This window comes from Echinops telfairi, unplaced genomic scaffold (genome assembly GCF_000313985.2).
Source record: "Echinops telfairi isolate 266 unplaced genomic scaffold, ASM31398v2 ScPeMD7_70;HRSCAF=299, whole genome shotgun sequence".
Taxonomy (NCBI): Eukaryota; Metazoa; Chordata; class Mammalia; order Afrosoricida; family Tenrecidae; genus Echinops; species Echinops telfairi.
Window position 1 is genome coordinate 33,579,664 of NW_022103968.1, and position 14,012 is coordinate 33,593,675.

Consider the following 14,012-nt stretch of genomic DNA (forward strand, 5'->3'; position numbering starts at 1 on the left):
CCACTATCATGATCCCAATTCTACCTTTCAATTCTGGCTAGACCAGAGGATGTACACTGGTACAGATAAAAACTGGAAACACAGGGAATCCAGGACATATAAACCCCTCAGGATCAATAATGAGAGTAGCGATACCAGGAGGGGAAGGGGAAGGTGAGGTAAAAGGGGGGGACCAATCACACGGATCTACATACAACCCCCTCCCTGGGGGATGGACAACAGAAAAGTGGATGAAGGGAGATGTCGGACAGTGTAAGACGACAAAATAACAATAATTTATAAATTATCAAGGGTTTGTAAGGGATGGTGGCAGGGAGGGAGGGGAAAACATGAGGAGCTGATACCAAGGGCTGAAGTAGAAAGCAAATGTTTTGAAAATGATGAGGGTAACAAACGTACAAATGTGCTTGACACAATGGATATATGTATGGATTGTGATAAGAGTTGTATGAGCCCCCAACCCCTCACCCCAAGCCTATCCACCAATTGTTTAATTGTGCAAATGCTAGGGCATGAATGAAAATATAAATGTATTGAAAATGTCTGTTTTCAGCTGTGTAATATCTAATGGGCTATTTTCCTTGCCTAAACTATGAAAGACTTTGAAAATTCCCTTTTTTAGCTGCTTGACACCTGATGAGATGTTTCCCTTAAATCGCTACAATGGTTTCTAATTAAAGCCCAGTCCTGTAAGGTTACATCATATGGATAAGGGGTTCCATAAAACCTGCAATGTTTTGCATGAAGTGATATTGAAAGTCCATAATCTGATCTAGTAAATGAGCAGTCTGTTGTAGTAGTCCAATCCTTTTTGCATGAAAATGTTCAGTTAGGATGGAACCCTGGAGAGTCTCTCTGGCAACATCAGCAATGGTCGGAATTATTATATCAGGAAGGCAGCACCATTCTCAGGGATCTGCGAGGTCTTGATGTCTTGGGTAGCTCTGACAACAGAACGTGAGGTCTTGGATCATCTTCCCATCCTCCATATCGTGCCAGGGTGGTCCTCTTATTCCTGGACTTGGGCCAAACTTGTCGGCAGACAAGTGTAAGTGGGGCCATTGTCCATTTTCAGACATGTTGAAGAGCTCATCACAGTGAAACCGGACCATAGATTGCTGATACATACTTTGTTGATTCGCCATTCATGGATGATGCCCATAAAAATCCTGAGAAAGTATCTATAGTAACATGTACCTCTCCCAAGTGTTCAAATGAGGGTATGCAAGTGACATCCTTTGCCAGAGTGCATCCATGTGAGTTAACTCCATCAGGTCCCTCCCTAAGTGAGGTTGGCTGACAGTGAGCGCATTCTCTGACCTTTTGTCTGGCTGGGGCCCACGTTAGATGAGACCTTTGTCTTAGGCTAGCAGCGTTGTTGTGCAGACTTTGATGCTCAGCTTTGGGAGCGTAAGAGTAGCAACAGAGAGATGGATTGAGTTTGGCCACTGACACTGTGGTTGACAAGGACTAAAGGAGAGATGAAATTGGTTGGTCTAAAGTTTAAAGCATTGTCAGGAACCTGGTCCTATGGCATGACTTAGCCTGCGAGGGCTAGAGTTGTTGGGAAGTTATGAAGGGGTGTGCGGTCTGAATCATAGGGAGTCATGTGGGGAACTCACTGGCTTGCTGCAGCAGTCACCAGTTTTCTTAGTTTGGAATGGCTAGGACTGGGTTGACCAGAATCCAGTTGAATGAAGATAAAATATTTGACCCTGTGAGTTGATACTCTTTGCTTGTTGGCTTGATGAATGGTCTGCCCTGGTTTGACTTTATTTATGGATGCAGATTCACAAGGTTTCAACTGCAGTAAAGATTCTACACATCTAAGACCATGGTTGTTTCCTCAGAGCACTGGGCTGATAGAAATGGGCAGTTCAGAAATTGCATACCCAAATTGGGAGGAGCTAGAAGCATAAAGAGGCTAGCTTACCAACTGTCATGAATGTGAGAAGATGTTGATAGGATTATAGAATTCAGGTGTATGTGTTCACATAACTTTAATTGTTAGTCATATAATATTTCTATTTTGTTCACTTGTAGAATATAAGGTTTAAATGGGGCTGGTGCCTTTTCAGGTGTATATGTGTTAATTGTATCCTGTTAGGTACAAACATGATTTTATGATTGTCTTGGGGGCTTATGTATGGTTAAAGAGGTGTATAAATGTATTAACTTGGCAAAGAGTGATCTGTGATAGTTCAGGATTATGTCAACTAGACACTCCTGGCTAGGAATGATGTCATAGCTGTCAGTCAAGTCCCAGCCTGACGACACCTCCTTGATGCCATAAGCCTTTTGTATCAGAGCAAGACGAACCCCCTCTACCCATCCACTGTGCTGCCTGCTAGAACTCTGTCTGCCTCAAGGGATAGCTTACCGTGGGACCCACAACCCTGAGAATTATAGGCCCTTTGCCATGTTTCCACCAACTTTGGATGCATGGGACTCTGCACCTACTGGCCCGTCATCTTCCTGCTTCCCAGTTCACCAGCCTGCAGCTACATAGGGTAATGAGGGACTTATGGACTAGCATTCGACGTATGGACTTGAGGTGGATGGGGATGGGATGCCTTTTTTGACATAAGATTATTTATGGATAGAAAGCTCTTTCTTATACATGAGTGTCACTGGATTTTTTTGTTAGACAACCCAGCGTAACAGGTCTTGTGTTAAAGTACTGATTTCGGATTTCTGTTCTTTTTTCATGTTGGCGTTGATTACTATAAATTACTTCTAATTAGCCACTTTTCCTGTGTCCCGACGGTTCTGGTCTGATGTATTATTGTTCTCACATGTTTCTAGAAATTTCTTAATTGCATCCTTTATTTTATCTATTACCCTGTAGTTTTTAAGTAGTATATTGTTTGGTCTCCATATGTTTGTCTATGTTGTTTTCTTTTTATTGTTGATTTCAAGTTTTATAGCATTGTGATCTGAGAAAATGAACTGCAGGATCTCATTTTTTAAAATATTTTTTTTAATTTACTAGGCTTCCTTTGTGGCCTAACATGATCTATTCTAGAGAATGGATAAGAATGTGTACTATGTTAATGTTGGGGTGAATGCTCGATGTATGTGTAGGACAGTAGTTCTCAACCTTCCTAATGCTGCAACCCTTTAATACAGTTCCTCGTGTTTTGGTGACTCCCCAACCATAAAATTATTTTTGTTGCTACTTTATAACTGTAATTTTGCTACTGTTATGAATCTGACGATCCCTGTAAAGGTCGTTTGGCCCCCAAAGGGGTCATGACCCACAGATTGAGAACCACTTCATCTAGGAGGTTGAGCTGGTGGATTGTGTTTTTCAGCTCTTTTGTTTCTTTATTGAGTTTCTTTACTGATGATCTGTCTTTCCTTCAGAGTGGTTTGTTGAAGTCTCCTACTACTATTGTTGAGCAGCTTATTTCTGTTTTCAGCTCTGTGAGATCTGATTGGTGTGTTTTGAGGGTTTTCATTGGATGTGTATATGTTTATTACAGTTATATGTTCCTTGTGTGCTGTTCCTTTAATCATTATGCAGTGTCCATTTTTGTCTTTTCGTATGCTATTCACTGTGAAGTCATTTTATCACAGATTCATATTGCCACTCCTACAATTTGTGGTTGCCATTGGTTTGGTAGATTATTTGCCATCTCTCAATATTCAAGGCTATATTTGAATTTAAGGTGTGTTTTTTGTAGGCAGCATAGAGATGGGTCTTGTTTTCCAATCCAGTCTGCTACTCTGTCTTTTGAATGGTGCATTTAATCCATTGACATACAGCGACATGATATTGACATGTCTGCTACTGTCACTTTGCTGTTTGGTTTCTTTTCTCTTTTGGGGGGTTTTATGTGTGTTCCTGCTCTATTTTTATGTTGTTTTGAGTGCTGTTTTCCTCATTTTGGTTTCTGAGTGGTGTCAGCCTTGTCTGCTGTTCTTGATGGTCTGTCAATAGTAATTGGTTAATATTTTTTGTAAAGCAGGTTTTGTTTTTCCTTGTTTGAGGGATAATTTTGCTGGATATAGGATTCTTGGTTCGCAGGGCTTTTTTTCTTTCAGAATTTGTATACATAACTCTATTGTCTGCCTAGTTTCTGCTGAGAAGTAAGCACTTATTTTTAACAGTTTTCCTTTATAGGTGACTGTTCTTTTTCTCTAGTTTCCCTCAGGATTCTCTCCTTTTCCTGGAAATCAGACAGTTTGACAAGGATATATCATATTTTTCTTTAGGGATATGTCTATTTGGGGTTCTCCCAGTTTCTTGAACGGTTATTTCCTCCTCCTTTGTGATGTAGGGGAACTTTTCTTCTATGATGTCTCATACTTTTTTCTCTGTAGATGCTTTTGTTTCTTCTTCTTCTTCTGTGATCCTGATAGGTTGTTTCTCTTGATGTTGTTGTTAAGGGCCATAAAGTTTGTTCTGACCCATAAGATCCAGTGCACAACAGAATGAAACACTGTGCAAACCTGCACCATGCTCATAATTGTTTTTATGTTTGAGCACATTGTTGCAGCCATGATATTAATCCATTTTGTTGAAGAATTTCCTCATTTTCTCTGCCCCTTTATTTTACCAAGTATAATATTCTTCTCCAGGGACTGATCTCACCTGAAAATATGCCCAAAGTATGTGCAATGAAGCTTCACTATCATTGCCTCTAAAGAGCACTCTGGCCATACTTCCCCCAAGGCAGTTTTGTTTATTCTTTTGGCAGTCCATGGTACTTTCGATATTTTTCACCAGCACCACAATTCAAACAAATGGATTCTTCTTCAGTCTTCTTTAGCCAATGTCCAACTTTCAAATGCATATGAAGCAAGTGAGAATACCACGGCTTGAGTCAATCACACCTCAGTCCTCAAAGTGCCATCCTGGCTTGCTTTTAAATATTCTAACGAGGTATTGAGCAGCAGGTTTACCCAATGCAACACAGCTTTAATCTGTAAAGAAGACCAAATTCCACACGACTGGTCCAATAAGTAACATCATGATAGAGAATAGATTGAAGTTGTCAAGGATTTTGTCTTACCTGGATCTACAATCAATGTTCATGGAAGCCAAAGTGAAGAGATCAAAAGGCGTTTCCCTTGATAGTGTCCCACATCATTGAGAGGCTTACTTCTGATTCCATTGCCTTTTTTTCTTGTTTTCTATTGTTGTCTAAATGATTGTCTCCAAACTGATGGATTTGATTTTCTGCCTCTTCCATCTTATTCCTCTGATCTTTTACTATGTTGCCTAATTCTGTTATTTCATTTTTTTTTATCTTGCGTGATTTCTTTTGGTTTAAGGATTTTAGCGATTCAATTTCTTCTGTTGTCCTCATGAGTGTTCCCCACATCTTTTGAAAGATCTTAAACATTATTCCTATGAATTCTGTTTCTGGTAGTTTCATGGCCTCTTCTCCTGAGTACACCATTAGGTTTGGGTGATTTCTGGTTGTTTGTGTGTGTTTTTCTAATTTTGTTTTTGTTGTTTACTGTGGTTGACTGATGTTTCCTTGGTATTGTGGTTCAGCTATTAGTGGTGAGCTGGTGGGTCGTGTAGAGGTTGTTGACTCTATTTAGTAATGTGGAAAAGGTCTAATAGGAAATACAAAATGTACAGTGGTGAAATGGGAACAAGGGGAGAGAAATGAATAAGTGTGGAAAGAGGAGCAGAAGGAGAAAGAGAAAAATAAAAGTAATGAGAGTATTAACAAGTGGTTGTGTGGATAGGCCCACAGAATTATAAAAATAATGGGAAATGTACTATAAATTGCCTGGCATACAAAAATCTCAAGCAAACCCTCTGGCATTAAGTCAATTTATGCTCACAAGTAGCCCTACAGCTTAATTCTGAGACTGTTCATCTTCATAGGAGCAGACAACCCCATCTTTCTCTCCTAGAGCAGTTGGTGACTATGGAACTTACAATTAGCCGCTCAACACCTATCTCCCAGCACCACCAGGGCTCCTTGGCATACCAGAGCTTTCCATAAATGGCTGTTATGTTACGATAAATTCTGAAGAAATTTCAGATATATTAGAAATTCCATGTTGTAGAATAAGAACATCAAAAGGCAATGACACCATTTCAGATTATGCACAATACACACAACAAACATTCTCCTTTGTTCATATATGCATCCATTTTCCTTTTCCCAGTTCTCAAAAGCCTATGGCCCTGTGTTCACTCTGTATTTTGGCATGAAACCCACAGTCGTGTTGCATGGCTATGAAGCAGTGAAAGAAGCTTTGAATGATCTGGGAGAGGAGTTTTCTGGAAGGAGTGATTACCCATTGATTGACAAAGCTAATAAAGGACTTGGTAAGTGAGTGTGTGTGTGTGTGTGTGTGTGTGTGTGTGTACATATGCATGTGCATGTGCACCTTGGGTAGTGCTAAAGATAGAGAGGAAAACTGAACTGAGATTGAAAAGCTGCTCTGGTAGAGTCTGACTCATCTGTGTGGAGGACAAGATCAGCACCCCCTTCCTTGCAGAGAATCTAGCTCCCTCTTAGTTTCTGCCATTCCTCCTGACAGGAGTCGTTTTCAGCAATGGAAAGACATGGAAGGAAACCCGTCGCTTCTCCCTCATGACCCTGCGGAATTTCGGGATGGGAAAGAGGAGCATGGAGGACCGAGTTCAGGAAGAAGCCCAGACCCTATTGGAGGAGTTGAGAAAAACCAATGGTGGGTGATGCTTCACTTTCTTTCTCTACCGTAACATGTGTTTCTCCTCTAATGGGGTCCTGGGAAATATGTAAGCAGTGCCCAAGACTTTACTCAGATGTAGAGTAGGAGGAACCATTGTCGTGCATGGGTTACACGTAGGACTGCTAACAGCAAGGTCATCAGTTTGAAACTTCCAGCTGCTCAGTGGAAGGAAAATGAGGCTTTCTACTCTCCCACATGGACAGTTCAGCCCTGTCCCATAGAATTGCTATGAGCTGGATGCTACTGAATGGCAGTGAGTTTGAGACTGAAGTGATTGAAGCAGAGAACAATGAAGTACTTCTGTTTTTATATTCGTGTGTATACTCACAATGTGTACATAGTATGACTTAATCCTCCCACCCCAAAATTAAATATACTTCACTGCCAAGAACTTAGTGACTCTTAAGGATGATATAGAAATGCTCCTGTGGGTTTCCAAGACTGTAAGCCTTTCTGGAACTAGAAAACTTCCTTGACTCCTATTCTTCCCAGGCTTTGGTTTGATTTCATGAAAAATCCTGAAGGTAGAGTCTTTGGGGTCTCCTTCAGTCAGCATCAAAAAGCAATGTTTTTGCCTCTTGAAAAATTTGAATGATCTGTTTTAGAACATTTCACCAGAGAATAATTGTCAAGGGGACCCTGTGGGAATGACCTCATCACATCCTAATGGGGCAGGAAGCAAATGTTCTTTGCTTTCACTTCCTGAGGACTATGCTTATGGTAAACCTCCCTGCAAGTTTCTGCTAAGGTGCATGCACACAATTCTGGCCTGCATGATGCTCCTCTATGGTTTTGACTGACTAAACATCTTATTAGTCCCTAATTAAAGCTCTCTGCTTCATCCATAAGGTGTGGTGTTCAAGCCCATCCATCACTCTGTGGGAGAAAGCTATGTTAGTCTACTTCCAAGAAGGTTTGAAGTCTTAGAATACCAGTGGGCCTTTCTAATCTTATCTAATAAAGTTGCTATGAGTCAGAATTTACTACAGAGAAGTGCCATTTCTTGTTGCAGCTGTCATCGATTGTGATTCCTGTCAAACACAGACTATTTTAAAACTACCACTATGAATTATGTAATGTTATTAACTAACATTAAACATTCAAGGAGTAAGAAAATTTCTGGGATGGCACAATTTGTAAAGTGAAAATAAAACCATTTACAAAATTATTTATTTAACTGGAATGAGACTATTACTCATTCTTTCCTCTGTCTTCTCTAATGGTTAGTTGGTTCTCTTTGGGGGGTGGGGCTTATACTGCTCCAACATAATTTCATTTTGGTTTAGGACATTTATGCTAAGCAGTTACCTCTCACTTCCAGGTCAATTGACACAGAAGGTGCTTGTCACAATGACAGGGGTTTTCTCCTTGGATTCCAAATTACCTTGGATTTTAATTATTTCTTTCCGATTAAAGGGAAACTATAATAAAGATTTAGCTTTGGAATACACGTGCACACATGCAAAGATACCCCAAAGAATTTGCAAATATTCTCCAAAACTAAGCTAAGCAAAAGTCTTTCCTGAAAGCTGGACTCACTGCTGTGCTTTGAGTTTCAGATGGTATGAGAGAAGCTAGCTCAAAGCCTGCTGAGTATCCAGCTCCCTGTCATTTCTGCACAGCATGTTTGATTTGTGGACACATTTTAACGTTTCATTTCTTAACTCCCCAAGCCAAACCCAAAACACCACTGCCACCAAGTAGATTCCCACTCAGCAACCCCATAGGACAGAGTAGAACTATCCCTGTGGGGGGTTTTATTGATTGGGATTAATACACATATTAAATCATTCCGTAGTCCAATCACCTCCAGCAGAATTGTAATTTGCTATCACGATCAGTTTTCAAACATTCTTTTTCTATATGGACCCGTTGGCACCATCACCCCTTTACCCTGCCCCCAACCGCTGTGCCCCACTCTTGTCAAAACCCTCATTCCACGTGCTGACTCTATAGGGTCCTCTCTCCTGGTTTTCATGCACCAAAACACGAAAAAACATATACCGCAATTTCAGGAGGACGACTCTAATGACATAACACTTCTGAGATATCCTAATATATACAATCAAAAACCAATCAAAACAACGCAACTCAAAATTTTGGAAACCAGATCAGGTCTAGCATGCATCCCAGAGGGAATCTGCTGACAAGTGTTAACTGTTCAAGGCAGGCTTCTTTGTTCAACTCTCCAACACACTCCGTTTAATAACCACTCTCCTCCTGACCCTCAAATTACAGAGAGGGGATTCACCAGAGGCTTATTTCCTATATAGTTCCACCAATGAATCTTGGGATCCCCCTGTCATCCACAGCTTTCTTCAAACCAGATTCTAAGAATTTAGGCTCTGAGACTATAATTCTTCATGGGAATCCAAGCCTCCTCTGAGGGCTGGTGGTTTCAAACTGTTGACCTTGGCAATTAGCAACCCAATGCCACCAGGGGTCCTAAAAAACCCAAACAAAGCATAGTAAAACATTTCCTTTCCTTTTATTTAATTATCTGAAAATTTATGGAACTGACCTAAATTATGATCAAATTTTTTTAATTACTACCTAATTTTAAATAACATGGGAATCCTGTCGATGGTTCTACTAGAACAATATCCCTCTAGTCAGGCACAAATAAATTCCCTTTGAGGGTTGCTTGGAGAAGATGGTTATGACTGCCTAGAACAAGAATGTCTTTCTTCCAATTAACTGACACCAAATCCAGACTTATTACCATTGACACTATGTGTCAATTCTAACTCATAGTGTCCCTATAGAACAGAGGAGAACTGTGAGCTAGGGTTGCCAAGAATGTAAGGCTTTGCCGAAGCAAACAGCCTCGTCTGTCTGCTGTGCATTATCTGGTGGGTCTGAACTACCAGTCTCTTGGTTAAGCCCAATGTTTAACCCACGGTCTCACCTGCAGCCTTCCATAATTGAAAGGAAGGAGTAAAAGGATACCATGGATTAATTTAAACTTTTAGTCTGCTCAATTTATGATTTAACTTTAAAATGAAAATTTCTCATTTTATTTTTATTTTAGGCAAAACATATTCTCAATATTACTGTTTGTTTTTCTATTCATATAAGCTGGAAGTTGTTTTATTTCTTTTTGCTTTTAATCCTTTAGGGGATTAATCCTGTAAACAGTCTTTACTCGCTCCCTCTGCTAGTTTAATCGGTAACTGTTCCCTCATATGAAAAGCTTTGAGGTTCCTCTTCTTTCCCTCACTTTCTTTATTGATGCTTAATTGTCTACACCGGCTTTGCAGGTATATGTGATTCTGCACTTACCAAGTGAATTAGTCAATATTTCTAAAAGGGATCTCTACTTTTTACAATTATTTTTCCTCAAAATTGCAGCAACTGTTAATTAAATTGTTGTCAATAAGGGCAAAGAATATGGACGGAATACTGAGAAAACTATTATTGAGCGAGGTAGCATAGACTTATCAATTCAGATGGCGGTCAAAGTTAAAATTTTATTCTGTTTCAGAGCCTGCTTGATAGAGGTAGAAGCAAGGAAAAAATATGTGGCATGTTAATTTTAGGCATTTTGAATCTTTTGCTGACGAAGGAGTTCCTGGGTAGATAGTCCTTAACAGTTCATAAAGTTTTATTTGTCTGTCATCTCAAGGGCAGGGCATTTTATATGTATATTTTAATAGTATCTTTTAATGTGTTTACTTTGTCAGCTTCACCCTATGATCCCGCTTTCATCCTTAAATGTGCTTCCTGCAATGTGATCTGCTCCATACTTTTCAAGAGTCGTTTTGATTATGCAGATCAGATTTTTCTTAACTTGATGGAAAAATTTGAAGAAAACATCAAGATTCTTAACACCCCATGGATTCAGGTGAAGTCGATTCTTTCTCCCTGGGAAAGTATTCCTGTTTCTGTCTCTGACAAGTGAAAATAAAATTTGTATATGGACTGATCTGAGAAGTGAGTAAAAAAGACTTGTCCAGAACAGTGCATCATAGAGTGAACACCTTGGAAGTCTAGCTAAGCCATTTCTTTTTCGCATAAGAAAATGAATGCTCAAAATATGGACTTCTCGTCTAATCTGTTGGCTCTTATAAACCCAGTTTCCAAAGAAGTACTTTGGAAACGAAATTCATACCCTCAACACTCAGTGGATTTCAAGGCTCTTGTTGAAGTATTTCTACCTCACCACTTGTGAGGATTGCCTTTTGTTCAACATATAATTACTTGTGGCCCAGATAACTTGAAAGAAATATGATAGTTTTGGAGATCAAGGAGACAGATGTCTAGGACCATGCTTGTTACTAGGAAACATTAACTAAATGAAGGATGGTTGAAGTTCAGATGGGATCTCAGTTGAAAAATGAATGGGATATACAAGGTATGAATCATAATCAACACAGTTTTCCCAGTGCTGACATGCATGTCCCGCACTATTCCAAAGTGTATTATCTGAGAGAAGTCACTCAGCTACTCTGGAGCAGTTTCTTTATCCACAAAATGTTGCCTTGGATTTCATGATAGCTTTACGCCCCTCCCGGGTCTAAACTCCTGATTCTCTTTCTGGTGTGCTTGCTAGTTGGGGAAACAGCCACAACGAGCTTTGTACTCCATAGACGGTGTCCGACTCTCTTTACAATATCCTCAGTAATCTATCACACAATGTGTGTCGTAGTAAGTTATGCCACCCTATATTTCAAGGTTGTAAGGGGGGAGGGGAATAATATAAACTATGAGAGGAGTGATGCTTTAAAACAGAAAATAGGGAATGAGTATTGAAATGGTTATCATAGTTGATTATGCAGTCTGTCTTCTACCTCAAATCCTTCTATAAGCTTAGAGCATTATTTTATAGAAAGAATAAAAATGTCCCCCTCCAGATGGAGATAATTTTCAATGAATCAAATGGAGATTAATTTCTAACAATGGGTTGGCACATGGTATGTGTGTTTTCATTAAACTCTTATATTTAACACATGATTCTCTTCTCTTTAGGTCTGCAATATTTTCCCCATACTCCTTGATTATTTTCCAGGAAGTCATAACATATTTTTAAAAAATTATAATGATGTAAGACATTTTATTTTGGAGAAAATTAAAGAACACCAGCAATCTTTGGATTTAAACAACCCTCAAGACTTTATTGATTGTTTCCTCGTCAAAATGGAACAGGTAAGATGTTAGCAGAGTGTCACTTACTGCTTTGCTTGTGCATTTTATGATTCATTTTAATAATATGTATCCACTAGGCATGTTTAACTGCTCAGGAAAGTAATGCTCGACAAGCACTTTGAGTACTTACGTGTGCTTGTAAGCATCATACAAGAGTTCAAAGCTGACTTGTTAGAGGAAATAATTAGAGTAATCGTAAATAAACAAATGGATTGCTGTTTCATCCCTAACAGTTTACCTAAGGAGAAATGGATGTGCTCCCGAGATGAAATGGGACCAATTCCAAACAAGCTAATCCACTGCATCCAGTCTATTTACATGCTTAGTTATCACACAGGACATCCTACAACTGCTTCTTTGGGTTTCCAAGGCTGTAAACCTTTACAGGAGCAAAACCTTGATCTTTCTCACATAAAGCAACTGGTGCGTTTAAAATACTAACATTGTAGTTAATAGCCCACAATGTAATCTATTTTATCAAGTTAGAAATCACCAACTGTCATGCCATCAAATGAGAATGGAAATGAACATTGCACCCAGTGTGAAGGAATATTTGCAATATGGGACAGAGAACCCATTTCAGATAAATTGAATGGTCTATACGAAGGATGAAAGGATATTGTTCAATTTCCATTTTTTAAAGCTTTGTGCTTGATAACTGTCTTAACTCCTCAAGTGCAAAGCGGTCTGATATAAAAAGATGGTCGCTGCTCACCTCAGATGTGGCTCGAGTGGAGGCATGCAGGGTCCAAGACCAGGGACCCAGAGCAGCTTAGAAGCAGGAAACAATAGCTCTTCAAGTCTGCAATTAAAAATGACCTCCAATAAAACTACATTGCCAAAAAGAGAAAAGAAATAGAACTACGAGGCCGAACCTTAAGAATCTGTGGCAGAAAAAGTACTGGACCCACGTGTTATGAATGGGAAGGTGGCATCGTTCCTAAAGGGAAAGGGATTTCTAGAAGCTGATAATACTTGGGAACCTGAAGAAAATTTAGGTTGTTCAGAATTAATTGAAGCATTTCTTGATTAAAAAAAAAAATCTCATAAAGAAAAAGTTGGAGCAATAAAACCTCTCTGACAGTGGATCTGAGGCAGCAAATCCAAGAAGAAAAGCGATGCTGCTGACAGACAGACAGACGCTTTGCTGGAGGTCTGGGTACTGAGCGAGTAATTGGTGCCCAGACAGCAGTCGGGAATTCACATTCCTCGTGAAATGGAAAAACCCACATGAGGCGGACCTGGTGCTGACAGAAGGGCAACCATGAATGCGCTCACATTCTAATTGTGTGCATGAAGAGAGACCAAGTTGGCATTCTTGTCCAGAAGGTGAAGCTCAGTGATTGTTTGAAATGATATATATAATTATTATATACAATATATTATACATAATTTGGGTCTTGGGTTTTTTGTGCGTTTTTGTTTTTAACTATTAGTGTGTAGAATAACTACATTCTTCTGGAAATCAAGTTTGATATGTTTGTTTTGAAGTAGTATTAAGAGGTTATTTTGTGGTGGCATCAATAAACATAACCATACAGCCCTCTCCATGGGGAAGAACAACAGAAAACACGAGGGAAGGGAGACAGTGGTCGGTGTGAGATATGAAAATAATAATATTTTATAATCTACCAAGGAGGTCTGAGGGCGGATGTGGGAGGGCAGGGGGAAAATGAGGAGCTGATACCAAGGGCTCAATAGAAAGTAAATGTCTAAAAAAAATTTTTTTAAGAAAGTAAATGTCTAGAAATGAATGAAGGTAACATATGTACAAACATGCATGATGCAATCAATGTATGGATTATAACAAGAGTTGTAAGAGTCCCCAACAAAATGATCTTTGAATAAAAAATATATAGCACTAGTAACTTTAAACAAATGAAACTTTCTGTAGTTTCTTCATTTATCAAAAAAGAACATTTGATACCAAGGTATATTATTTCCTCGGCATTTGAAAATAACTTTTCTAAATATTGGGAAATTCTACTTAGTAGAATTCTGATTTAGTAAGGGAGATGTTAGACAGTGTAAGATAGGACGAAATAATAATAATTTATAAATTATCAAGGGTTCATGAGGGAGGGGGGAGCAGGGTGCAGGGAGGGAGGGGGAAAATGAGGAGCTGATATCAAGGGCTCAAGTAGAAAGCAAATGTTTTGAGAATGATGATGGCAACAAAT

The 14,012-nt window shown here is 39.3% G+C and overlaps 1 protein-coding gene across 1 annotated transcript in view; it reads left to right on the forward strand.

Moving 5' to 3' along the window:
* LOC101655637 (cytochrome P450 2C14-like) overlaps positions 1–14,012 on the forward strand; it is a 35,214-nt gene that overhangs the window by 5,501 nt on the left and 15,701 nt on the right. Inside the window, exons 2-5 of the mRNA XM_004701056.1 lie at positions 6,136–6,298; positions 6,514–6,663; positions 10,371–10,531; positions 11,656–11,832. Of these exons, the coding sequence (XP_004701113.1) occupies positions 6,136–6,298; positions 6,514–6,663; positions 10,371–10,531; positions 11,656–11,832 (651 nt within the window). The remainder of the gene's footprint in view (positions 1–6,135; positions 6,299–6,513; positions 6,664–10,370; positions 10,532–11,655; positions 11,833–14,012) is intronic.